Source organism: Hemiscyllium ocellatum, chromosome 18, assembly GCF_020745735.1.
Source record: "Hemiscyllium ocellatum isolate sHemOce1 chromosome 18, sHemOce1.pat.X.cur, whole genome shotgun sequence".
Classification (NCBI taxonomy): Eukaryota; Metazoa; Chordata; class Chondrichthyes; order Orectolobiformes; family Hemiscylliidae; genus Hemiscyllium; species Hemiscyllium ocellatum.
In genome coordinates this window covers 33,807,588-33,834,261 of record NC_083418.1, presented here as the reverse complement: position 1 = coordinate 33,834,261, position 26,674 = coordinate 33,807,588, and the positions used below count along the sequence as shown (strand labels likewise).

General features: G+C 39.3%; 1 protein-coding gene across 1 annotated transcript in view; it reads left to right on the top strand.

Moving 5' to 3' along the window:
* Positions 1-26,674, top strand: part of syt7a (synaptotagmin VIIa) — a 682,829-nt gene that overhangs the window by 507,511 nt on the left and 148,644 nt on the right. Inside the window, exon 7 of the mRNA XM_060838472.1 lies at positions 20,078-20,200. Coding sequence (XP_060694455.1) covers positions 20,078-20,200 — 123 coding nt within the window. The remainder of the gene's footprint in view (positions 1-20,077; positions 20,201-26,674) is intronic.

The window sequence follows — 26,674 nt, the reverse complement described above, 5'->3', positions numbered from 1 at the left end:
TCTTTGTATCTTTGATGGCATACTCGTGAACACTTCCTCGTCTAAGATGGAGACCAACATTTTGTGATCTGTTTATATAAGAATTTGACACAAAGGGTATAGTCTGGAAATCTCTTGCAAGCCCACGTGACCAAGATATCTCCCTTTCTCCAGAACGGCGTAGTGACTCTCCTTGTACGACAGTGCAGTAGAAGCTTATTATGGTAGCTTCCTCCATGCATCTGTTATTCCTGAAACTGCACTGCTTCTTTACCCAAAAATGAAACAACTATAATAGTTAGAAATGATCAATTGTAGTGGCCCAGGACATCAATGGATGTCAACATGTTCTTGTTCCTTTGTAAAGCATCCTGTGGACCATTCTCACATCATCTTCATTAGTTGCTTCAGGGTTCATTCTTCTTTGCTAATTGTGAGAAAACGTTTATCAATTGCTTAGCTATGCCAAGAAATATTTTGCAAGTCGTGAACTTAACAGCCTTCATTTTCTGTTGATCTGGCTTATCTCATCTCTGTCAACAATATATCCCAAGATGAAAATAGATTCCCTAAAAACAAAGAGAGTAAACCCTATAGCCTTTAGAGATCTCTGATCATGCTGCTCATATATCAATATATCATTCATGTGAAAGAGAGTCAAAGAGATGTACAGCATAGAAATAGACCATCAGTCCAACTCGTCCATGCCAACCAGATATCCTAAATTAATATAGTCCCATTTGCCAGCACTTGGCCTATATCCCTCTAAACCCATCCTATTCATGGACCTATCCAGATGCCTTTTAAATGCTGTATTTATACCAGCCTGCACCACTTCCTCTGGCAGTTCATTCCATACACGCACCACCCTTGGCATGAAAACATTGCCCCTTAGGTCCCTTTCAAACCTTTCCACTCTCACCCTAAACCTATGCTGTCTAGTTTTGGACTCTCCCAACCCAGGTAAAAGACCTTATCCATGCTCTACATGATCTTATAAACCTCAATAAGCTTCGTCCTCAGCCTCTGACACTCCAAGGAAAACAGCTCCAACCTATTCATCCTCTCCCTGTAACTCAAACCCTCCAACCCTAGCAACATCCTTGTAAACCTTTTCTGAAACGTTTTGAGTTTCACAACAACCTTCCGATAGGAGGCAGACCAAAACTGCACACACTACTCCAAAAGTGCCCTAAACAATGTCTTGTACAGCCGCAACATGACCTCCCAACTCCTATATTCAATGCTCTAACAAATAAAGGAAAGAATACTAAATGCTGCCTTCACTATCCTATCTACCTATGACTCCACTTTCAAGAAACTATAAAACTGCACCACAAGGTCTCTTTATTCAGCAATGCTCCCCAGGACATGACCATTAAGTGTATAAGTCCTGCCCTGATTTGCGTTTCCAAAATGCAGCACCTTGCACTTACCTAAATTAAACTTCATCTGTCACTCCTCAGTCCATTGGCCCATTTGATCAAGATCCCGTTGTACTTTGAGGTATCCATCTTCGCTGTCCACTACACCTCCAACTTTGGTGTCATCTGCAAACTTAATAAATATACCTCCAACGTTCATACCCGAATCATTTATATAAATGACAAAAAGTAGTGGACCCAGCACCGATCCTTGTGGCAAACCCCAAGGTCACAGGCATCCAGTCTGAAAAGCAACCCTCCACCACCACCCTCTGTCTTCTACCTTTGAGTCAGTTCTGTATCCAAATGGCTAGTTCTCCCTGTATTCCATGTGATCTAAACTTGCAAACCAATCTACCATGAGGAGCCTTGTTGATGTCTTGGTCAAGTCCAAATAGATCACATCCACAGCCCTGCCTTCGTCAATCCTCTTCATTACTCAATCCAGAAACTCAATCAAGTTTGTGAGACTTGATTTCCCATACATAAAGCCATGCTAACTATCCCTTGCTTATCCAAATACATGTAATCCTGTCCCTCAGGATTCCCTCCAACAACTTGCCCACCACTGATGTCATGCTCACTGGTCTATAGTTCCCTGGCTTTTCCTTACCACCTTCCTTAAATAGTGGCACCACGTTAACCAACCTTCACTCTTCCAGCACCTCACTTGTGACTATCAATGATCCAAATATCTCAGCAAGGAACCCACTTCCTTCATTTCCCACAGAGTTCTAGGATACATCTGATCAGGTTTTGGGGATTTATCAACCTTTATGCATTTTAAGATATCCAGCACCACCACCTCTGGACATTTTTCAAAATGTCAGCATCCATTTCCCCACGTTCTGAATCTTCCATGTCATTTTCCACTGAAAGCACTGATGTAAAATACTCATTTAATATCTCCCCCATCTCCTGTAGTTCCATACAGAGGCTGCCTTGCTGATCTTTGATGGCTCCTATTCTCTTCCTAGTTATCCTTTCCCCCTTAATGTATTTATAAAATCTGTTTGGATTCTCCTTAACCCTATTTACCAAAGCTATCTCATGTCCCCTTTTTGCTCTCCTGATTTCTCTCTTAAGTCTACTCCTACTACTTTTATACTCTTCTAAGGACTCACTCTATCTCTGATTCTATACCTGACGTATGCTTCCTTCTTTTTCTGAACCAAAACCTTCATTTCTGTAGTTGTCCAGCATTCCCTACACTTACCATCCATGCCCTTCACCCTAACAGGAGCATACTGTCTCTGGATTCTCATTATTTTATTTTTGAAGGCTTCCCATTTTCCAACTGTTCCTTTACCTGCGAACATCCACACCCAATCAGCTTTTGGAAGTTCTTACATAATACTGTCAAGTTTGGCCTTCCTCCAATTTAGAACTTTAACTTTTAGATCGAGTCAACCCTTTTCCATCACTATTTTGAAACTAATAGAATTATCGTCACTGGCCCCAAAATGCACCCCCACTGATACTTCAGTCACCTCGCCTGCCTTATTTCCCAAGAGTGGGTCAAGTTTTGCATCTTCTCTAGTAGATACATCAGAAAATTTTCTTGTGCACACTTAAGAAATTCCTCTCCATCTAAACCTTTAACACTGTGGCAGTCCCAGTCTGTTTGGAAAGTTAAAATCCCCTACCATAACTACCTTACTATTCTTACAGATAGCCGAGATCTCCTTACAAATTTGTTTCTCAATTTCCCGCTGACTATTGGTGGTCTATAGTGCAATCCCAAGAAGGTGATCATCCCTTTCTTATTTTTCAGTTCCACCCAAATAACTTCTCTGGATGTATTCCCAGAAATATCTTGCATAAGTACAGCTGTAATGCTGTCCCTCATCCCCTCCTCTTCTTGCCTTCCCTTCTATCCTTCCTGCAGCATTTCGATCCAGGAACATTAAGCTGCCAGTCTTGTCCATCCCTGAGCCACGTTTTTGTAATTGCTATGATTTCCTAGTCCCATGTTCCTAACCATGCCCTGAATTCTTCTCTCTTCCCTGTTAGACCTCTTGCATTGAAATAAATGCAGTTTAATTTATCAGTCCTACCTTGTTCTCTGCCCTGAGTGTTTGACTTGCTCCTTTTCCCAACTGTACCAGTCTAAGATTGATCTCTTTCCTTACTATCACCCTGGATCCCACACCCCACCATACTAGTTTAAATCTCCCAAGCAGCTCTAGCAAACCTCTCTGCCAGTATATTAGTTCCCTTCCAATTCAGGTGCAATCCATCCTTCTTATACAGGCCACTTCTACCCAAGAAGAGATTCCAATGATTCAAAAATGTGAACCTTTCTCCCCTGCACCAGTTCCTCAGCCACACATTCATCTACTCTACCCTCCTATTCCTACCATTACTAGCTGATAGCACTAAGAGTAATCCAGATGTTACAACCCTCAAGGGTCTCCTCCTTAAATTCCTGCCTAATTTCCTATATTCTCCCTTCAGAATCTCATCCTTTCTCCTTCCTCTGTTGTTGGTTCCAATGTGTACAATGATCTCCTGCAGATCCCACTCACCTTTGAGAATATGCTTCACTCTGTCCGATTTACCCTTGATCCTAGCACAAGGAAGGAAACATACCTGGTGTGATTTCTCACTGTCTCTGGCAGAAACATCTGTCTGTGCCTCTGATTAGAGAGTCCCCTATCACAATCGATCACTAAGAACCTGACATGCCACTATTTACATTAGAGCCAACCTTGGTACCAGATAGCCACAGGAGATTCTTGCATAACCTGCCTCCCTCTCCCACCTTTCCTGGCGGTTACTCATCTACCTGACTATAGCTGTGGTTTTCCACTCCTCATCTAACTGCCAGTTATTCACATCCCCAAGCTCCTGTAAATTCCTTATTGTCTCTAATTGCCACTCTAACCAATCCATGCAATCTGATAGGATTCACAACCAAACACACTTACTGCAGACATAATCATCAGTAACGTGGAAATTCTGCCTCATCTCCCACATCTGACAGAAAGAGCACACTTCCCTACTAAAGGCCATCTTTGCACCTTAACAATCTACAGAAAATAGCACAGTCTTACTGCTCTAAAAAACACTTCTTCAGGCTAGCTTACAGTCATAGAGGTGTACAGCACCCAAACAGATCCTTCGGTTCAACTTGTCCATGCCGACCAGATATCCCAACCCAATCTAGCCCCACCTGCCAGCACCTGGCCCATATCCCTCCAAACCCTTCCCATTCATATGCCCATCCTGATGCCTTTTAAATATTGCAATCTCACTAGCCTCCACCGCTTCCTCTGGCAGCTCATTCCATACACGTACCACCCTCTGTGTGAGAAGGTTTCCCCTTAGGTCTCTTTTATATCATTCCCTTCTCACCGTAAACCTATGCCCTCTAGTTCTGTATCCTGACCCCAGGGAAAAGACTTTGTCAATTTATCCTGTCCATGCCCTTCATGATTTTATTGACCTCTATAAGGTCACCCCTCAGACTCTGATGCTGCAGTGAAAATAGTCCTCGCCTATTCAACATTTCCCTTTAGCTAAAATCCTCCAACCCTGGTAGCATCCTTTTAAATCTTTTTTGAACCCTTTCAAGTTTCTTCGGATAGGAAAGAACTTAATACCTATGTTTTATATTTTTAAATTTTAATCAAGAGACAGAGCTCAATAAAACATATAACCAAAAACAATCCACTCTACTCACTTTCTGACACCTTCTGAATTTTGTAATATGTTAGGCAAAGTATATCAGAAGATATTGAAGGAAAATCTCTCAAACAATGTAATAAATGTAACAAGCAGTCTTGATTGCTTATCCAGTGGCATTTGTCAGAATTTTATTGTTAGCATTGATATTGGTAAATATTCTACTTTTCACCAATTTGGCTAACCTCACATCAACTATGGCTTCGGGTAAAATTCCCTTCTGTGCTCTTTTCTACATTGTGTTAGGTCACCGCTTATTCTGATAGACACATTGAGTTTGGGTTTAGTAATGATTCCCGAGTACCACACTGCTCATTTAGTCACCAGGAAAATTATGCCTATTCCGATGGTTTTCAAATTTTTCAACTTGAGGAAATAAAGTTGTAAGATGATGCTTTCTGCTGAGTCAGTTGATGTTTGTAATGCTCTTAAAGACCCAACACCAACAACAGGGATGTAAGTCCAAAAGGCCATCTCTTGGCAGGCTGGTCAAATGTGAAGGGGATCACAGCTAAACCTGATACTATTAGCTACTATCATTCAGACCCCTGAGTGCAAAGTGTTGCATGCTTATTTAATGATCGTTCTCTGAACTAAACTGTCCTAAGTTATGGACCTCCACTGCCTTGTGAAATGATGTTGTATCCAATCTACATGTATCTTAACAGCCTGAATCTCTCTGTTCCCAAGTTCATAATAGAGTCATACAGTATGGAAACAGACCCTTCGCTTCAATCAGTTTATGCTGACCAAAATCCCAAACTAAACTAGTCCCACCTGCCTGCTCCGAACCTATATTTCTCCAAACCTTTTTTATTCAAGTACTTCTCCAAATGTCTTTTAAATGTTCTAATTGTACCCATATTCACCACCTCCTCTGGAAGTTCATTCCACACACGAACCACCCTCTGTGTGAAACATTTGTGCCTTATGTCTTTTTGAAATCTCTCCACTCACCTTAAAAATGTGCCCCCTAGTGTTGAAATCCCCAATCCTACAGAAAAGGCAATCACCATTAACTCTGTCCATACCTCTCATTATTTTATAAACTTCTCTAAGATCGCCTCTCAACCTCCTGTACTCCGATGAAAAAAGTCCCAGCCTATCCAACCTTTACCTGGCAACATCCTGGTAAATCTCTTCTGAACTCTCTCCAACTTAATAATGTCCTTCCTAAAACTGGGTGACCAGAACTGGGCATAGTATTCCAGAAGAGTCTTCATCAATGTCCTGTACAACCTCAACAGGACACCCCAACTCCTATAGTCAAAGCAGTGAGCAACGAAAGCAAGCATGCTAAATCCTTTTTTCACCACTCTATCTCTGTGTGACACAAACTTCAAAGAATTATGTACCTGAATCCCTAGGTCCCTCTGTTTTACAACAGTACCCAACACCCTACCATTAAGTGTATAAGCCCTACCCTTGTTTGTTGTACCAAACTACAATACCTCATATTTATCCAGATTGAACTCTATCTGCCACTTTTCAGACCATTGACCTGTTCATCAAGATCCCTTTGTAATGCTAGAAAATTTTCTTTGCTGTGTACCATGCTACCAATTTTGGTGTCATCTGTAAACCTACTAATCATGCCTTCTATATTCTCACCCAATCATTAATATAAATGGTAACAAAAGAAGATCTAGAACCAATCCCTGTGGAACATCCCTAGTGAGAAACTTCCATTCTGAGAAAACTTCATTTGCACTGTGTATTTCGGGGGAAAGAAGGACAAAAAATAATTGAGCAATAACTTCATTTTGAGAAGCCCTAAGGGATCAACATGATCCATGTTCATACAAATGATTATTTTATGCTGTTTCCTCTTAAAGCTGAACAAACAAAACTCCTGCAGCCAATGTCATATTTTCTTCCCATGGTCCCACCTGCCATCCTTTTTTACTTACTGCTGGCCTCTGTCTATCACTGAACCCAAAGTTTTTAAACTATGGGTAGCCTATTAGATCACAAGCTGAACCTCTGGCTCTATATTCTTTTCATTACAAAGGTTAGCAAGTTCCATATGTACGGTGATTAGTTTTGTCTTTTGCTACAAATGAATTGAGCTTAAAGCCTCATTGATGCCATTGTTGGACTTTTTACTCCGATGTTCTTCTGGCTGACCTCCCATCCTCCATTCTTCTTAGAATTTCTTTCTGACAGAAAAAAAAGATGTTCAAGCTGCAATGCACTGTGGAATACAATTGCAGTAAAGCAAGTGTAATAGTAATAAATTCTGCAGCAACCCTGTTGTTGCTAATGTTCTCTTTGTGCATCCATCATTTTTAATGTTCCAAATCTATACCATTTTTATTAGCAAGATAATGAATGTTGAAGATTGATGATTTTTTTAAAAAACCTTTCTACATCAATGACATACACACTGACGTAACATTACATTGAGTTTGTTAGTTAGATTTATTGATATTTGCTGCCTGAACTGCTGTGCTCTTCCAGCACCACTAATCCAGAATCTGGTTTCCAGCATCTGCAGTCATTGTTTTTACCTTATTGATATTTACCCCTACTCCTGATTACTTTAGCTTTTTTCTCACTTTCTTTGAGAAGTGCAATTCTTTACCATTTCATACCTGGAACACATTCAAACAAATGACATGCTACGATTTAGATAACCCTGTTATGGAATATCTTTCAGAAGTTGTGGTTATGATAAGCCCCTTTGTAAGTATATCACCCATAGTTGTTCATAAACTCACTAAGACATTCAAACCTCATTTATGTATTTACTTTTAAAAGCATCTTGAGTGGAACAATACAGAATCTTCCTGACTACCTCTCCTAAATGTGAAGCAATCTCATAGGAAGCCATATCCTTAAAAATGGACATTGTATTTCCAATATGAACGTAAGTCAATGTGATTTAAACTGAAAGTGCTAGAAGTACATAACAGTGATTACATAACACCAGGTTATAGTTCAGCAGGTTTATTTGGAAGTAATTTGTCCACCGCACCTCCACATCATAACAGTGATGACAGCATCCAAAAGAGGAAAGAGCAGTCAACCATTTAGATCAATTTATTTGATGTGCTGTCCCATTTGAAAGATTGGTTAATCTTTCACTTTTCTGTTGCTAGATGACTTGTGCATTTAATACATGAATGCACTTTTTATGTTGCTTGAGTTTTCCCATTACTTGGCAAATTCCTGGCCCTTGGAAAAAAAACCGCTATTTGAATAAGTCAGCAACTATGAAACCTATTTATGGGGTCATTGGGGTAGGTGGGGGGCATTGTACAGGTCGGCACAGCTTGAACATGAATGTGTTTGCGGTGAGAGGGAAAGGATGGAATTTTTAATTTAGTTTTTTCTTAAACAGTTGCAAGTCCCAGATCACTGAAATTGGCTTTTCCTACATTCCCCTCTCTGTGCCCAGCAGTTTCTGTGTACTCAGCCTCAGTTCTCTGAATGGAGGTAGTGGGAACTCAAGCCAATAGCCACTGTGCTGGAACAAAAATTACATTCCTTATTCTCTATTAAAAGTTTCTATGTCAAAGCCTTACCCAGTATAGGAAATGTTCTTTCTTGCTGAGTTTCCAAGGAACTCATAATTTAAAAGTCGAGCATGGGAAGAAAACCTGTATGGAGCAATTTCATTAGACTACCATTCAGAATTTATCGACATCAAAATAGGTGTACTGTATTACAGAACCCCAATCCTAAAGGTTTATAAAGGCCTGCTCCAACTCCTTATTGGCTCATTTCAGTTGTGCATTTTTAAAATGTTACATACTTTGGAACAAGCTGAACTCTAGATGTTGCTTAAAATGGATTTCTTACTAGGAATTGTCTGTCCTGGTATCAGGAACGTCCTAACAAATTTTCAAGTCATGATGTCATGAAAGGAACTTCAAAAAACAACATTGGAAGCTTCTGCCTGAAACAAAACATGACTCTCTCCAGATTGCCTTAAACCTGCAGTTCATCAATTTAATGAGGGTGATTGAAAAGCAATGGCAAGTGTGTCAGCATTTCCCTATATAACACTGATGAATAAATAATCAATTGAGTGAAACCTAGTATTTGTGTTTAAGCTAGAAAGCTTAAACACAAATGTCACCTAGAAAGAAAGTAGCCAAGGCCGATATTACATGCAGACAAACAAATGGTGAGTCTAAATCCAAAACCTGTATTTTTGAATATGTTGTGTCAGGTGGGAGGTCTGCTATAATAAATAATGTAAATACATTTTTGAGATGGCAAGTATTTGAAAAGGAGATCATTTTTGATTTTGATCACGTTGTCACTGAAATAATGCCAAAGAACAGATCATTTTTGTTTTGTTGGCTGCTGGATTCTACAGTTTAAAGTATAAGTATTCAATGGAACAGATTGTCAGACTAAATCAACCATATATGATTTAAGATTAATTCCTTTCAGAGAAGAGACCATTTGGGGTTATGTTTTGACTACGGTTTGAACCCATAATGAGACTCTGCTTGAACTTCGTCATGGTTCAATGAGCCTGTTCGGAATATGTTTTTCTCCTGTGCTGTAAATAAATCTGGCAAACAAATCTGTTTCATTTAATCCAGTTACATATCCAGGATGATATGTTGCATTCTATTTATGAAACCTTGACTAAGCTGACAGGTTTAAAGGATGGCAAGGCATGTGAAGGAGGTATCAATAGTCAGAACTGGTTGTTTTCTGAGCCTATTGTGAAAAAAAACTGAAAATATAATGATTGAGCCATCATAAGTTGTAACCCCAGGTCATTTATGCTCAAATATCCAAATGCTCTGTTCTCCTGTTTATTCTATTGTGTTACTAAAACCGCATCCACAAACTCCCACAGACATTCAGCTGATTAGAGTATCAATGAGCTTCCCTGGGATGAAACTATTTCCAAATATTTAGTTAAATCCTCTGTATACATTTCGTACTTTTTTCTTGATAAAATATATAAAATAAAAGCAATCGGCATGATGCCAGGAGTTGTGCATCGCCTTACTTCATATTACTTAAATAAGAATTCCCTTAATTACTCCATTTATAAACAGAGTATAATCTTAGAATTCTATCAACGTGAAATATAAAATACGGAGGCAATAGCTGCAGACTCATTCAAGAAAAATTTGAATCTTTCAGTAGAAAATATGAAGGGTGAGAAAATAGGTGAATGGTTCAAGAAAAAACATATTTGGGGAGGCAGTGGCAATCCAGAAGTCCAGATAATATTCTGGTGGCATGTGTTCAAACCCCACCAAGTAATAAATTCTGTAATTAAACTTAGCGATGATGACCATGGAAAACATTATTAATTGTTGTAAAAATCTGATCTGGTTCGGAGATGTCCTTTTGGGAAAGAAAGAAATCTGCATTCCTTATCTGGTCTGACATGCATGTGCTGTCAGATTCACAGCAATGTGGCTTATTCTTAAGTTTCTTCTGCCTGGTGTAAAACCACTAGAAAAATGTGTAAATGAATGAAACTAGATGGACGATCTATGGGGTTGACAGAAAATGGGAATGATCGATGATCTACCTCAGCCTCTCCTGAGATCCCAGGCTTGACGAATGTAAGCCTTCAGTCAACCCCAACTGGGGAAACGGGGAATGTACTTCACAGATCAATGTCATACCTAATACAAAGGAAAATGGTTGTAGTTGTTGGGGTCCAATCGTCATAGTTGCAGGACATTAGTTCAACAGTTTCTAGGTCTAGCCATTATCAACAGCTTTGTCAGTGATTTTCTCTCCATTGTATGAGTGGAAATGTGAATGTATTCTGACTACTGGACAGTGCAGACTTGCGAATGTTGCCGAACAGATATTGAACCGGTTCAAGTCCAGGCTTAGGTTGACGCGTGGCACAAAGTTAAATAGGCAAATCCCAGAATGAAGCCTGGCTTGATAGATTAGATTTAATTTTCACAATTGATTACATGCTGGTTAGACACTGAAATATATTCACATGAGGCTGCGGATGTTCTTTAACAACAGAATGTATGATTATTACACAAAAAAACACAGCTGACAATTTGCAAGATCTTAGCACAAACATAAAACAAAGTTTCAACCTAACTCCTTATTCTTTTACATGTACCCAGTTTCAGAGAAATATCGTAGTTATCTTAGTTTTTTAAAATCTTTACCAAACTGCTTCCCCATTTATTTTCCTGATACTTTTAAGACTTTTTAAAACAATGCCTTGCAGAGGCCGAAGTGGGTATTGCAGATGCTGGAGATTAGAGTGGTGCTGGAAAAGCACAGCAGGTCAGGCAGCATCCGAGGAGCAGGAAAAATCGACATTTCGGGCAAATGCCTTGATGAAGGGCTTTTGACCGAAACATCGATTTTTCCTGCTCCTCAGATGCTGCCTGATCTGCTGTGCTTTTCCAGCACCACTCTAATCTTGACACTGAATGCTTATCAGAGTCTATTGGCATGAACCTTACCCACTTCTAAAGAACTAAACTTGGTGTTCAAATACCTTGCAGATTTCAATCCTCAATATCCTAATTAGTCAAGCTTCACAGACTGGAAATGACTTCTGCTGAAGTGACTGACTTCCATGAAACAATTTGAACCCGTTGCTAGAAGAAACAGTTCTACTTTATGAACTAAGCTTCAGGTTCTTCTGACCTAAGTCTTTGAACTGTCTGTTCCCCAGCCAAGTCGAATGTTTTAGAACTAAAGCTAATGCCTAATGACTTTTTGAACTTTTTATAATGCTGGTCATAAACTCAATTGTATAAACATTTTATCCATTAACACTACAAGGGTTCTCCCAGGTATGTGACTGCAGTCACATGCTTTCTTCGAACTAATCGTAGAATCTCTCCAGTGAATATGATGGAAAGATGCCATTTGATCCAATGTAACTACATTGACCCTCCAAAAAGCATCTCATCCACACCCAGCACCCCTACCTATCCCCATAACCCCATATTTACAATGGCTAATCCATCTAGCTTGCACAATTCTGGACATTATGGGGTAATTATATCATGGACAATCCTCTAACCTGCACATCTTTGGACTCTGGGAGGAAACTGGAGTACCATGCAGAAACCCTTGCAGAAACAGAAAGAACATGCAAACTCCACACAGACAGTCATCCAAGGCTGGAATCAAACCTGGTCCCTGGCACTGTGAGGCAGTAGTGCTGACCACTCAGCCACCGTGCCACCCTGATGCTGTTAGATCACTGTCCCCAATGGCTTCCTTATCTGTTTTAAAAGTAAACCGTCACAGAACTGACCAGACTTCATCTGCCTTTATTTTAAAATCAAGTTCCAAAATTAGTAGTGATGGAATATGTTTTTTACACCATTGACCAAAAATTGAACAGGGCTAGCCATGTAAATACTGTGACTGCAAGAACAGGTCAGAGGCTAGGAATTTTGTGGTCACTAACTCACTTCCTAACTCCCCAAAGCATATCCACATCAGGTAGATTAAGAATGTGATGAAATGTCCATTGGTTATCTGAATGTCTACAACTGCAACAGTATTCCAGGACAAACCAGTCCAATTTGTTGGCACCTCAACAACTCATTAAAACCACCACCTGTACCTCGCTAATACATTCAAAATCTTTGACTACTCCTATGTAGAAGGGAAAGATTGTAGATGCATGACATTATACTTGCAACTTCCCTGCAAAGCTACACAATGCCCTTATGTTGGATCATGTTGCTATTTCTGTACAGTTGTTGGGTCAAAATCCAAGACTCCCTATGTAAAAGTGCTGTCAATGTCCCAAACCACCAACTCTGCTCACCACCTACCCACATACATCTCTCTCTGGCTGTAGGAGTACAAGAAATAAAGCAGCTCATAATCATTTTCTCAAGGGCTTTTAGTTATGTCATAAATATTAGCCTTGTCAGCAATGCTCACACCCCATTAAAGCATGTCTGTATAAGTGAAAAGAAACTAGGAAAAAATGAGGACTGCAGATGCTGGAGATCAGAGCTGAAAAATGTGTTGCTGGAAAAGTGCAGCAGGTCAGGCAGCATCCAAGGAACAGGAGAATCGACATTTCGGGTATAAGGCTTATGCCTGAAACGTCGATTCTCCTGCTCCTTGGATGCTGCCTGACCTGCTGCGCTTTTCCAGCAACACATTTTTCAATAAATGAAAAAAATGTCTATCCATAAATTGCCCTGTCATTAATTCTCCTCAATTTTACTTAATTTTACTAAACTATGTTCTGGCAATTTCCTTTAAAAACATTTTCACCATATTCACTGTGTTTGCTGAAGAAAACACCAGAAAGGAGTAAAACAAAATAAGTATTTTAATAAACATCAATAAGTTAGAATGATGCAATGTGTTGGACTTTCAGAAAACAGCAAATAGTGATTATGGTGAAAATGTTTTTAAGGACAGTGGCCTGAATATATTTTAGTTAGAAGGAAAAAATTGGAGAGAATAAGAGAAGAGGGCAGTCAGTTGTTAGCCCCTTTTGAGGCATTAATTGTCTTTTGAAAATCCTAATATACAACATCCACTCATCCCCATTATTTACCTTGCACATTACACCCACAAAAAATCTAATAATTTTCTCAAGCACTGTTTCCTTCCAGAAAATCATTATGTGATTTGGAAAAGTGTGTTGTTGACATATTCTGAATAATAATGTACTTTTGTTATCCCCAATACTGAGTTCAAGATAAATAACTTATAGTTCCTGTTTTCTCTATCCCTCCTATGGCAAGCTTGTGATTTTTTTGAATAGGGATTTCATAATGTAAAGTTGAAGTGAATGTCTTATAAAGCAGTATAAAATGTAAAAAAATTTGCTGCAATTGACGAGCTCATGCTTGGAATATTGCACACTAAGTTGTCCCCCTTAGTTAAGGAAGGATAGAATAACCTCAGTGGGTTTCGCTGAAGTTTCAGGAGACAAGGGGTCAGCCATTTAAGACTGTGATGAAGAGAAATTCAGTTGATGCGCTAGGTCTTTTGGAGATGATCAGTTATTGACTATATTCAAGACCAAGCTCAATAGCTTTTGAATACTGAGGAAATTTGAGAGATGTCAGGTACAGACAGGAAAGTGCAGCTGATGTTGATGATCAACTTTGAACTTACAGAATGGCAGCGAATACTTGAAGGGCCATATGTCCAAAATCTGTTTATATTTGTAATATTAATGTGCAAAGGAACCATTACCTCTCTAACACACAATTTAATAATATTGCCAACCTTCCAAGATTTTAAAATAAGAACATCCAACTTAATTTTTATCAAGTTCTACCTATGGCTTATCAGGATTTGCTGCAGTTGTATTCAGTTACCAGAGAAATGATACGTCTGCCTTTTCAAACGGATATAAATTATTTTATTTCTTGAAGGGGCACAGAGTAGTTTGCTCAATGTTTTTTCTCGCACCATTAGAATCGAGCATTAATTAATCCGCCATTCATTTTGCTTATTGGTACTTTGAAGTGCTCAACATGGCAATTAGATATCTCAACAATGATGAGAATTTAAAATCAGTTGGTTGATTATTTAGCAATTTGGGGATGTCCTGTGGATACAAAAGACATCAAGACAATCATTACTATCAAATTTTCTTTATGCCTTTTACTTTCTCAACTGTCACCATGTCTGAATTTAAATGGTTATGTGCACATCTTTTTAACTATTTGTCTTGTCATATGCTTGCTGCTGCTAAATCTGTTATTCTATCAAGTTCTTTGTTACCTAGCCATATTTTTCTTCCTTGTCCCCTTGGTTCTGGATATTTCCTATCTTTCAGCATAATTTTCTTGTTGCTTGTTTCCGTCCTATCTGGCTAAAATGTCATCTAGAACTGAGTTTGTTTCTGAGCTCGAATATCATGGCTGTCTCTTTAAAGCCTTCCTGAACCATGAAGTCCAGATTTGAATACAATACTGCATTGCAAGGTTAAGCAATAAGGTTCATTATAGCTTTTCTTTGCAATCTATCACCCTATTTATAAAGCCAAGGAACCTAAATATGGCCTGCCACTTTCACTTGCATTTTGGCATATATGCCTACAGGTGTCTCTGTTCCTATGCCCACTTTATATTATTCGTTATAATGTCTCACATTAGTCTTATGAAAATGTGCCATCACATTTCTGAGCATTAAAATGCATTAGCCATGTGTCTACCTATTCCATCAGCCTTGTTATGGCTTTGTGAAGTCTATCACTATCTTCTTCACTGATCGCAATACTTCTAAAAGTTCTCTTCTGCACATTTTGAAATTGTTTCTCATACACCATGTCTAGTTCAGTAATATACAGTTGCCCCAGTACTGGCTACTGGTGTATAGCTTCTTCCTGACCAAATCTACACTGGTTACCTCTATTCTCCATTTCCTGCCACTCAACCAGTTTCATATCCCTGACACCAGTGGCCCTTTTACATTAAAGACTGAGTGTTTGCTGTTATGGGACTCTTAGTCAAATGCCTTTGGAAGTCTATCTACGCCACATCAATTGTATTATACCCACAGAACTCGTTGTTTCATCTAAAAAAAAAACCAAGTTGGCTAAAGATGAATTGGTTTTAACATATCTGTGCTGGCTTTTCTTAATTAATCCTGCCTTGTCCAAGTGACTGCAAATCTTGACCCAGATGGTTGTTTCTAAATGTTTTCTCACCACAGACGTTAAATTGCTTGGCCTTGCAATTTTCAAACTAGGGCATCATTCCAAGGCTTGGAAGACTGTTGTCAGTACATCCACGATAACTGACCTTATCTTGTCTCAGTATCCTAGAATGTACCTGATCAGGTCCTACTAAATGTTGTCAACTTGAAATACAGCCAGCCTTTCTGATGGCCCCTCCTTTAACAATCTGTGGCCCATGAATTATCTCAGTTCTTAATTGAATTAGTAAAACAGAGGTAAAGAATTTAGTTAGGAAACTCAGTCATGCCCTCTATTTCCATACATAGATTGTCCTTTCAGTCTTTAATTGGCCACATTCCCCTTTGTTACAACCCTTTTGCCTGTAGGATGCTTTGAATTTCCTTCCAATATTAGCTGCCAGTCAGACCCCCTCCTTGTTTCTCCCATTTCTTGTATTACTTTGAACATTCTATCTCTCATTTCTCATTTGTACTATCAATCTGACGTCTGTCTTCTATGTGCTTCGTTGACTTTTTTTTATCATATCAGCGATTTGGCTTTGAGTGTCTTGCCTTTTCCCTCCTTTGGGAATGTAGCCAAGCTATTTTCTGCCCATTAAGTTATATTGTTTGCCTCACAATCTTTGATTCCAAATATTTGGGACAAGGCTGTTCTCAACCCATTGAACTTAGACCCCTAAGTATTTTTACTCCAGATTACTCCTTGTCTTTTTGCTCAGATAATCTAAGTCATATGTTCCTGTGATTACTGTTCCCAAAATCTTTCCTACTGACACTTAGCTATTTAATTCATTTATTTCCCAAGAACCAGATCCAGCAATGTTCCTTTTCTCATTGAGTCTGAAATATACTGATTAAGAAAATTCATTTGAACTCAGTTCAGAAAAATACAACTAATTCTGAAATGTATGCTCACAGTATTCAACTTTACATCGGAGTTATCCTCATCTCAATAGGTTATTATTGTATAGCCTATTGTCATTAATTGTGGATGAGGAAGAACTTTGTTTAGATTAAAAATTAACAAGATAAATGTACTTCATTTCAATTCTGTACAGTATTCTAATATCCCAACTTTTAGCAGCTTCTCTCAAAAGTTAGAGACAGTACATAGTGCATACCTAATTTCCTCTTGGGTTTTCCAATTGCCCTCCATAACCTCAGTAGAAGAGCCAAGATAATGTCTGAAAAATACTCTAAGAAACTTAATCACTTGTTAAAACAGATTGAGACTTGAGACTTTCTTTCAAACCAACTTCTGATGGTGTGTAGCACAAGGAGCCTTGAGAGAGGAAAGAAAATATGTTTGAAGGATACAGTCACACACTCAAAACAAATCCTATCTAAGTGATGTCAAGAAAAATTTGTAGGTTACTATTTCATTTCCAGTTACTCGATCTGTTTTTAAGTGCTGTTTAGTCCGGCATTTTCACTGACCCATTCAAAAATAGAAAATAACAATGAGTCAGAAACTGAAATTATTTAAATTGCTCATTGTTTTGCTGCAGTTTGTGTCATGTGAGAACTGACCAGTTACTGATCACATCCCAGTAGGCTACTGGTTAGAGAATGACCTCTAAGTTCATGCCAACATGGGCCGCTAATCTAGCATCTGGGAGAAACAGTTTTGGTTCTCATTTGAGGTAAATGTTCCACCATGGAACAAGGAATGAATGAATTACAATATGCTTGCTAACTTAATTAAGAACTACTCATTTGGGTATAATGATACAATATTAACATAGATCTATAATCATTTCCTCATCCCAATTCTTGATGTAAATGTAATGCTTTGCCAAAGAGGAAGAATAAATTGACAATAAGGCCTGTCAACTAAGTCAAGGTTCCACTATGTCGATGGTGCCTGAACACACTACTCAGCTTTATTGAAGCTATTTGTGTTTGATCTATTTCTGATTTGTTGATGTTCTATGATATGTTTAGGAAATCAATATTTGTAACAAATTCTCCTTTACAGGGCAATAACTCAATTACTATTTAATAATCTCAAATCTGAAGAGGACCAGGGAAGCTAACTCCTGGTGTCCTGGCCAGTAGATATCCCTAAATCAACATCAAAGGAAATTATCTGGTTATGGTCACATTGTTGTTTGTGGGGAGGTTTCTATATGTAAACTGGCTTTCAAATTTCCTACATCATGAAAGTGACCACACTTCAAAATTGGTTGTAATTAATTACAATTAAATTAGTTAAAAATTAATTAGAAGTAAATTGCTTTGAGACATTTGATGGAAAGTTGTTCTTAAATACATTTTTCAATACTATCCCAAATCTTTTCCTTTGCCAGTGTGAGTTTCATGTAAATACCTACAGTGTATTGGGTAAAGACAATATATGGACTACACTACTGTTGTAGGTTAAGCAACATGATACCTTCAGTGTTATAATTTCTGACTGTAAAGTAGGATTTCTTACATCAGAGGGCCACCTGTTTACATTACAGCAGAAAGGAAGTGATTTCAAAATTGATACCGGAGCAGATTATGGCATGTTAACAGTGCAACATATTAGTCTCTTGGAATGTGATTTGCTGGCTTCACTGATCTACCAGAAAATAAGAATGCATGAAAGCTAAAATATCAATTAATTTAGTAGACATTGAAGGCACAGAGTTAGATGCCACTGGTGCTTTGACCTGATGAATTGATACTGTCTAATTTTGGAAGTCTCCATTGTGATTCTGAGCCAACTTGAATTTAACAAATTTAACAAATGTTCTTCACTTTTTGTTTTAAGCCAATTTCCTTGACAAAATCTCAGATTTGAAGTTTATTCTAATGGCTTTAACTCAGAATCACAGAAGTATTAATGGCACAGAAGGAAGCCATTCAGTCCACCGTGCCTGCACCAACAATTCCTTTTCAATGGAAAATTTACTGTAATTCTGACTCATACGACTTTTCAAAAACTTGTATTTTCAGAGTTTTGTAAGAATTAGTTCTGTGTCTCTTTCAGCTGCACCTGGAGATGGTCTGGTGTGATCTGTAGCAATTTTCTCCTGTCTTCTCAAGTGCACTAATAGATCTTCATAACCGGTGAACTATAAATGAATGTGCAATGCATTTATTAAATCTTTTATAACATTACATTTGGTCCCTGATTTCACCCAGAATATTTTTTTTCTGTGATAATCGTTACCTGCTTTCCATCTGGTATTTTTTCCAAAACAAAAAGAAATTCCCAGGAGGTTCAAAAGAAATTAATTGAAAATAAGCTATCCTGATGTCTCAATTATAAGGAACACAACAAATTTGGATCTGAGTCATCCAAACCAGGACTGCCCCACATTTAAATTCTAGGCTGATCTCAGCTATTCATCTCCGATTTGCCTCAGCACTCTTGGCTATAAGAGGAAAACTTAACTCTGGTTCATGTTTAAGAATCCTACCACGCTGGAATGTGTATAGGCAAGGACAGGATTAGACATAACTGTGGTGCATCCCACACTTTCAGCAATTGCCATCTTGGATAACTAATAGCTACTTGGATGATAGAGGTGGGAAACACCTGCGGGACCGGTTGTCGAGTCAGCATCTTCAGGGAAAGAAAAGATTAACTTGAAAGAGCTCGAAAGTTCCATCATAATAGGTGTGCTGTACTTTATGTAATCAAATTACTTCAAACAGAAGTCACAGAACAAGATTTGCGGGAGCTGGAATCGGAGACAATTCTGTTCTACACCTATTTTGTTCATTTTACATGTTTAAGTATTATCTGTTTATCTTCAGTTAAAATCTGTCTAACGTACAATTTATTTTTTGCAACTTAAAGAAAAGATACTTGACACAGACTACTCAACAGCATGGAGCATCACAGCTGAGTCCAATCTTGTCCTCGCCTGAAATTGACACATTCATACTTTCCAGCAGGAGTAGTTGGATAACATTCAGAAGCGGAACCTCCTTAGGTCAAGGTACTGAGGCATATTGTAGTGTCCTTACCACCATCCCAGCTGAGACCAGAATATTCTGGAATAGAATCTGAACAATTTTTCATTTGCAAATTCATTCTCGTTTCAAATCAAATCGATTTGAAATAACGATGAAAAAGTTTTAAAATTGATTGCTAATTTTGTTTGTTAAGTCATGCGTCTGAACTTGCACAATTATAATCATGAATGTTCCTTATCCAGTGGACCTAAAATGGACATGTTCTTTAACTTACACTTTCCATGGCATGCACACTTACCTCCAAATTTTGCTCCTTATAATTTCCATCTACATTGAAACCTTAATTCTAAACTAGTCCCATTTGGTGCAGTTGAGTCCAGACCAGAGTTTTACCTCTACTGTTGTATATTGGAATCTTTCTGTCTTACCTACCTCTCTCTCCCTGCCCTTTTCCTCTGAATGGGTTTCTTCAGTGAAGGCCGGATGGTGGTCCTTTCCCTGGTTATGGGTTTGACAGAACAAGATGACTTTGCAAATATTCCTGATCTACAGACCAGCAACAGCCAACAAAACCAAGGCATGCAGTCAGACAAAAGGTATGCATCTGACAAAAAGAATAGAAAAGCAAACACGCTGTGTAAATAAGGAGGAGATGATGAACAACAAGAAAGAGAGTTTTTTTGGCTATAGTTAAATACTGAGTGAAAGACTAAGCAATTGTGTAAGCAATACATATGTATTATTCTAGTGTCTTTAATACGTAGCATCAGTTCTGTGTGTATATCCTCTGTGATGCATTTTTCTTTGTGAAGAATGCAATATACAAAACCAGTAGAGTTATTTCTGCTCATAGTTATAGCAAACTAGTATTAGTTGGACTGAAAAGTCATGAGGTGGAAGATGATAACAGTGATTGAGTTTAACATTAAGCCATGAAAGGTGCACCCCCTTCCATTTATTATATAAAAAGAGAACATGTGTCAGGATTGTTGGACAAACAATGTGTCCAAAGTTCTAATGTAGTCATCTTATGTGCTTAAATTCCCTTTCACCAACTCTGTGAAGTGTAAAATGCACAAACATTGAATGTCACAGGAGCTGCTTGAAGTTCGTTTTTACTTTACTAAAGTTGCAAATTCCTCCTGTAGTTTTTGTTTTCCAATATTTTTTCTGTTGATCCCTTTCTCTCCCATACTTTAGTGCTAGAATCCTGTGAACAGATTTTTGTGGATATTTTCCGTTAATCTGTTCAGACTTGTGATGACATACCTCTGGAGCAGGGCGTTTTGAATTCAGCCCTTCTGGCTCAGATGTTGGGACACTATCACTGAATCATGACAACCCTCCTAAATAGATCTTGTTATTACACCCTTTAGCTCCTAACATCTGTTGAATCCAGTCATCTTCAATATGAGTTATAATGCCATAGAGATATACGGCATGGAAACAGCTCCTTCGGTTCAACTCATCCATGCCGACCAGATATCCCAAACCAAACTAGTCCCACTTGCCAGCACCCAGCCCATATCCCTCAAAATCTTTCCTATTCATATACCCATCCAGGTGCCTTTTAAATGTTGCAATTGCACTCGCTTCCATCAGCTCATTCCATACACATGCCGCCCTCTGTGTGAAAAGATTGCCCCTTAGATCTCTTTTATATCTTTTCCCTTTCACCCTAAACCCATGTCCTCTAGTTCTGAACTCTCCCACCCCAAAGAAAATACCTTGTCTATTTATCCTACCCATGCTCATCCTAATTTATAAATCTCTATAAGGACTCCTCTCAGCCTCCAATACTACAAGGAACACAGCCTCAGCCTATTCCGCCACTTCCTATAGCTCAAATCCTCCAAACTCTGGCAACATCCCTGTAAATCTTTTCTGAACCCTTTCAAGTTTCACAACTTCCTTCCAATAGGAAGGAGACCAGAAGTGCACGCAATATTCCACAAGATGTGGTTCTGTTCGCCGAGCTGGAAGTTTTTGCTGCAAACGTTTCGTTCCAGAAATGCAGAAAAAATCAAATCCTGCCACAATGTGTCAAGTACAGACCTCCAGTAAATAATCCACAAGCCAGGGAAACAGCCAAGAAGAACGGATTCAGGATGGTCCAGGTAATGATCACAGACGCTCACAACCGACTGCACAAATACAAGCAGGACATTGCGCGCCAAAAGTCGTTAATTTTAAAAACCACTAATCAGGAATGGACCCGGACCATAGAACAGGCTATCACTATAGGACAGAACAGGACAACACTTCGCAAAAAAACGGCACTAAAAGAAAAAATGGACAAACTAACCCACAAACAGGAGGACACTACAACACACACCTGGGTTAAAAACCTCTCCCACAGACAGCTCACAGACACGGAAAGAACTATACTGACTCAAATACAACTACAGGGATGCCAACACAGCAGACTTCCTAGCAGCACTAGAATGCACACTCAGGAACAATGGACTGACAGAAGAGACACAACAAACAGTGAGACAAACGGTCGTACCTATGATGATAAGAAAATGACATACACATAACCTCAACACCAAGGAGAGGGAAGCACTGAAAGCACTGAAAAATGACAAGAACATAATCATACTACCGGCAGATAAAGGCAGAATGACAGTCATCTTAGATAAATCAGACTACATCAATAAAGCACAACAACTACTCGCAGACACCAACACCTACCAAATGAAGGATTCCGACCCCACACCACAACTCACCAATAGAATAATCAACACACTAAGGAATCTACAAAAAAACGGACAGATAACCAAAGCGGACCAGCAAAGAATGAAACCTGAAAGCAACAACACCCCCAGATTCTACGGACTACCCAAAGTACACAAACCAGACATCCCACTCCGACCCATAGTATCACTACCAGGGACACCAGCATACAAACTGGCCAAAGAACTACAACAAAAACTGAAACACCTAGTCAGCGGATCCAAACACTCCATACAATCAACACAGGAATTCTTGGACATCATCAGGAATACACACGTAGACAAAGAAGAAACCATGGTATCATTCGACGTGACGGCACTGTTCACATCAATTGACAAAACCCTAGCCAGAGAAACAATAGCCAACCTACTGAACATATATAACAGAACACAGGAGGCGGAACCTATCAACAAGGACGGCATACTTAAACTACTAGACCTGTGCCTCACCACACACTTTACATTCAACAATCAGATATACGAACAAATCAACAGAACACCCATGGGATCACCAATCTCGGGACTCATAGCAGAGGCAGTTATGCAAAGGTTAGAACATACAGCCCTACCACAAATCCAACCCAAACTCTGGATCAGATACGTCAACGACACCTTTGTAATCATCAAAAACACAGAAATAGAAAAAACACACCAAATCATCAACGCCACACTCACAGGAATACGATTCACGAGAGAAGAGGAAAAGGATAGCCAACTCCCATTCCTAGACGTGTTAGTAGAGAGAACATCCAACGGAGAATTCACCACAAGGGTACACAGGAAACCAACACACACAGACCAAGTCCTAAACTATGAAAGCAACCACCCCAACACACACAAACGAAGCTGCATCAGGACACTATTCAAAAGAGCCACAACACACTGCAGTACACCAGAACTGCGAAAAGAGGAAGAGGAACACCTATACAAGGTATTCGCCAAAAACGGATACCCACGCAACTTTATCACCAGATGCCTAAGAGGTAGACCACGGAACGAGGACATGCCACAACCAAAAGGACTAGCCACACTACCATACGTCAGGAGCGTCTCAGAACTGACAGCCAGACTACTGCGACCCTTAGGACTCATAACAGCACACAAGCCAACTTCCACACTCAGACAACAACTCACTAGAACAAAGGACCCAATAGCCAGCACGAGCCAAACTAACGTAGTTTACAAAATACCATGCAAGGACTGCACAAAACACTATATAGGACAAACAGGAAGACAGCTAACAATCCGCATCCATGAACATCAGCTAGCCACAAAACGACACGACCAGCTATCCCTAGTAGCCATACACTCAGACAACCAGGAACATGAATTTGACTGGGAAAACACTACCATCATAGGACAAGCCAGACAGAGAACAGCCAGGGAATTCCTAGAGGCATGGCATTCATCCACAAACTCCATTAACAGACACATAGACCTGGACACCATATACAAACCACTACAGCTGAAACTGACACCCGGAAACGGCAAGAACATCCATCAACAGACACATTGACCTGGACCCCACATACAAACTACTACAGCTGAAACTGACACCCGGAAGCGGCAAGAACAAACCACTGTAAATACCGGAAGAAACATCAAAGCAGCGCTTCACAGGAGGCTCCAATAGCACTGATGATGTTCCCTAGCCAGGGAACGAAACGTTTGCAGCAAAAACTTCCAGCTCGGCGAACAGAACCACAACAACGGACACCCGAGCTACAAATCTTCAACCAGACTTTAAATATTCCACAAGAGGCCTAACCAATGTCTGCTACAGCCACAACGTGACCTCCAATTCCTGTACTCAATACTCTGACCAATAAAGGAAAGCATACCAAACGCCTTCTTCACTATCCTATCTATCTGCGACTCTACTTTCAAGGAGCTATGAACCTGCACTCCAAGGTCTCTTTGTTCAGCAACAATCCCTAGAACCTTACCATTAAGTGTATAAGTCCTGCTAAGATTTGCTTTCTCAAAATGCAGCACCTCGCATTTATCTAAATTAAACTCCATCTGCCACTTCTCAGCCCATTGGCCCATCTGAACAAGATCCTGTTGTAATCTGAGGTAACCTTCTTTTCTGTCCACTACACCTCCAATTTGGGAGTCATCTGCTAACTTACTTACTGCACATCTTATGTTCACATCCAAATCATTTGTATAATGATGAAAAGTAGTGGACCCAGCACGAATCCTTGTGACACAGCACTGGTCACAGGCTTCCAATCCGAAAAACAACCTTCTACCACCACTCTTTGTCTTCTACCTTTGAACCAGTTCTGTATCCAAATGGCAAATTTTCCCTGTATTCCATGAGATCTAACCTTGCTAACCAACCTCCCATGGGGAACCTTGTTGAACACCTTACTGAAGTCCATATAGATCTTGTCTACTGCTCTGCCCTCTTTGTTACTTCTTCAAAAAACTCAATCAAGTTTGTGAGGCATGCTTTTGTCTCAACAATTCTCAGCATCTCCCCTTTTCTCCATCCAATAATTCTGGTCAATCCTTCCCTTCCTATAATTGATTCTTGGCATAGTTAACACCACATATTGAATGTTTGATATCTTCATTGACTCAGACCATTTCTTTACTTAGTCCCATGAAGGATTATATCAAATTCAGCTCCTTAATGCTGATGAACCCATTAGCTGCACTGAGTCAAGACCCAATATTATTCAGCAATGACTCTATTGGATGACAGCTCGAGGGGTATGAATGGCCTACTCCTATCCCTATTTCTTATGGTCTTAAAAAGCATTACCCCCACACATTAATCTGGCATTCTCACATTTTACTCTTAGTAACTTCTCAGTCAAAACTCCATAAGAACAGCAGTTCTCTTATGCTAGACTCAGTAACAATTGAGTTAGTTCACTCCAAAAAGTGTTTAGCTTGATGATCAAGCTAAACATGTTAGCCATTTATTTTTAAGCAGAAATTATCCAAAACATTTGTTCTTCTTATGTAATTAGGAATTGTATACATTCACTTTTACTCTTTAACTGTGTTTCTATCTAGAGTGTCATCCTAAGTTGTTGGTGGCTTTCATGGAATAAAAGACAAAGCCAATGCTGAACAGTAAACGTTGCTCACTTTGTCAAGCTCTTTGTAGTGCATTGTTCAGTTTATAGTGTCCCTTTTGATAATTACTTGTTTCTAATTTCTGTCTGCATCACTCTTATGTTCATAGCCCCATCTGTATCAGATGTTGCATTATCTACCCAAATGAATGCTGTGAAGTGTATTGCCTGCATGTTTTGAGGTTGCTTGATGTTTTGCGTGTTCCAAATGACTCCACGTCTGAAAACTGTCACTGCCATCAGTTCAACCCTTTGGCTTTCTCAATTCTTGCTTGTTTTCTCCTTGTGATCTTAATAGATGGCCAGCCAGAACTTTGGGGTACTTGTCCACAGATCCCTGAAGGCAGCAGGGTGGATTAATGGGGTAGTTAAGAAGGACACTTGCCTTTATCAGATGAGGTAAAGATTATGAGAGCAGGAAAGTTTACAAGACTTTGGTTAGGCCAAATCTGGATTACTATGTGCAGTTCTGATTGCTGCACTGTAGGAAGGATGTGTTTAGACTGAAGAGGAGATTCAGTGGGGGTGCGGAATGAGGTTCCTGACAGAGCTGCATAATTATGGGAGGCAATGGCAGGGTGGATGGAAAGCAACTGTTCCCCTTAGTTGAAGGGTTAATGACAACATAACAATTTTAATGTGAAAGGCACCGCTTTAGAGGGGACTTGATTTTTTTTTCACCCAGTGGGTGACAGGGGTCTGAAATGCATTGTCTAGAGTTGAGGTAGGTAACTTCGCAACCTTTAAAATGTACTTGATAAGTACTTGAAATGTCATAATATTCAAAGCTTATGGACTGGTGGGACTAGTGTAGATTTACTGGATTTTTAAAAATATTCATTCACAGATAAGGACATCAATAGCTAGGTCGGCTTTAATTACCCTTCCCTACTTGCCAAGAAAGCAGTTAAGAGTCAACCACATTGCTGAGAGTCTGGAGTCACATGTAGGCCAGACCAGTTAAGAATGGCAGTCTCCTTCCCTATAGGACATTAGTGAGCCAATTGGGTTTTGCAGACAATTGACAATGGATTGATGGTCATCTTTAGACTCTTCATTCCAGATTTTTTATTGAATTCAATAAAAATGGCAGGATTTGACCCCAGATCCCCAGAACATTAACTGTGTGTCTGGATTAACAGTTCAGCAATAGTACCACTAGGCCATTGCCTCCCATATATATAGTTGGTGGTATATCCTCAATTGGCTGAAGGGCCTCTTCTGTACTCTATGATGCTGTGAT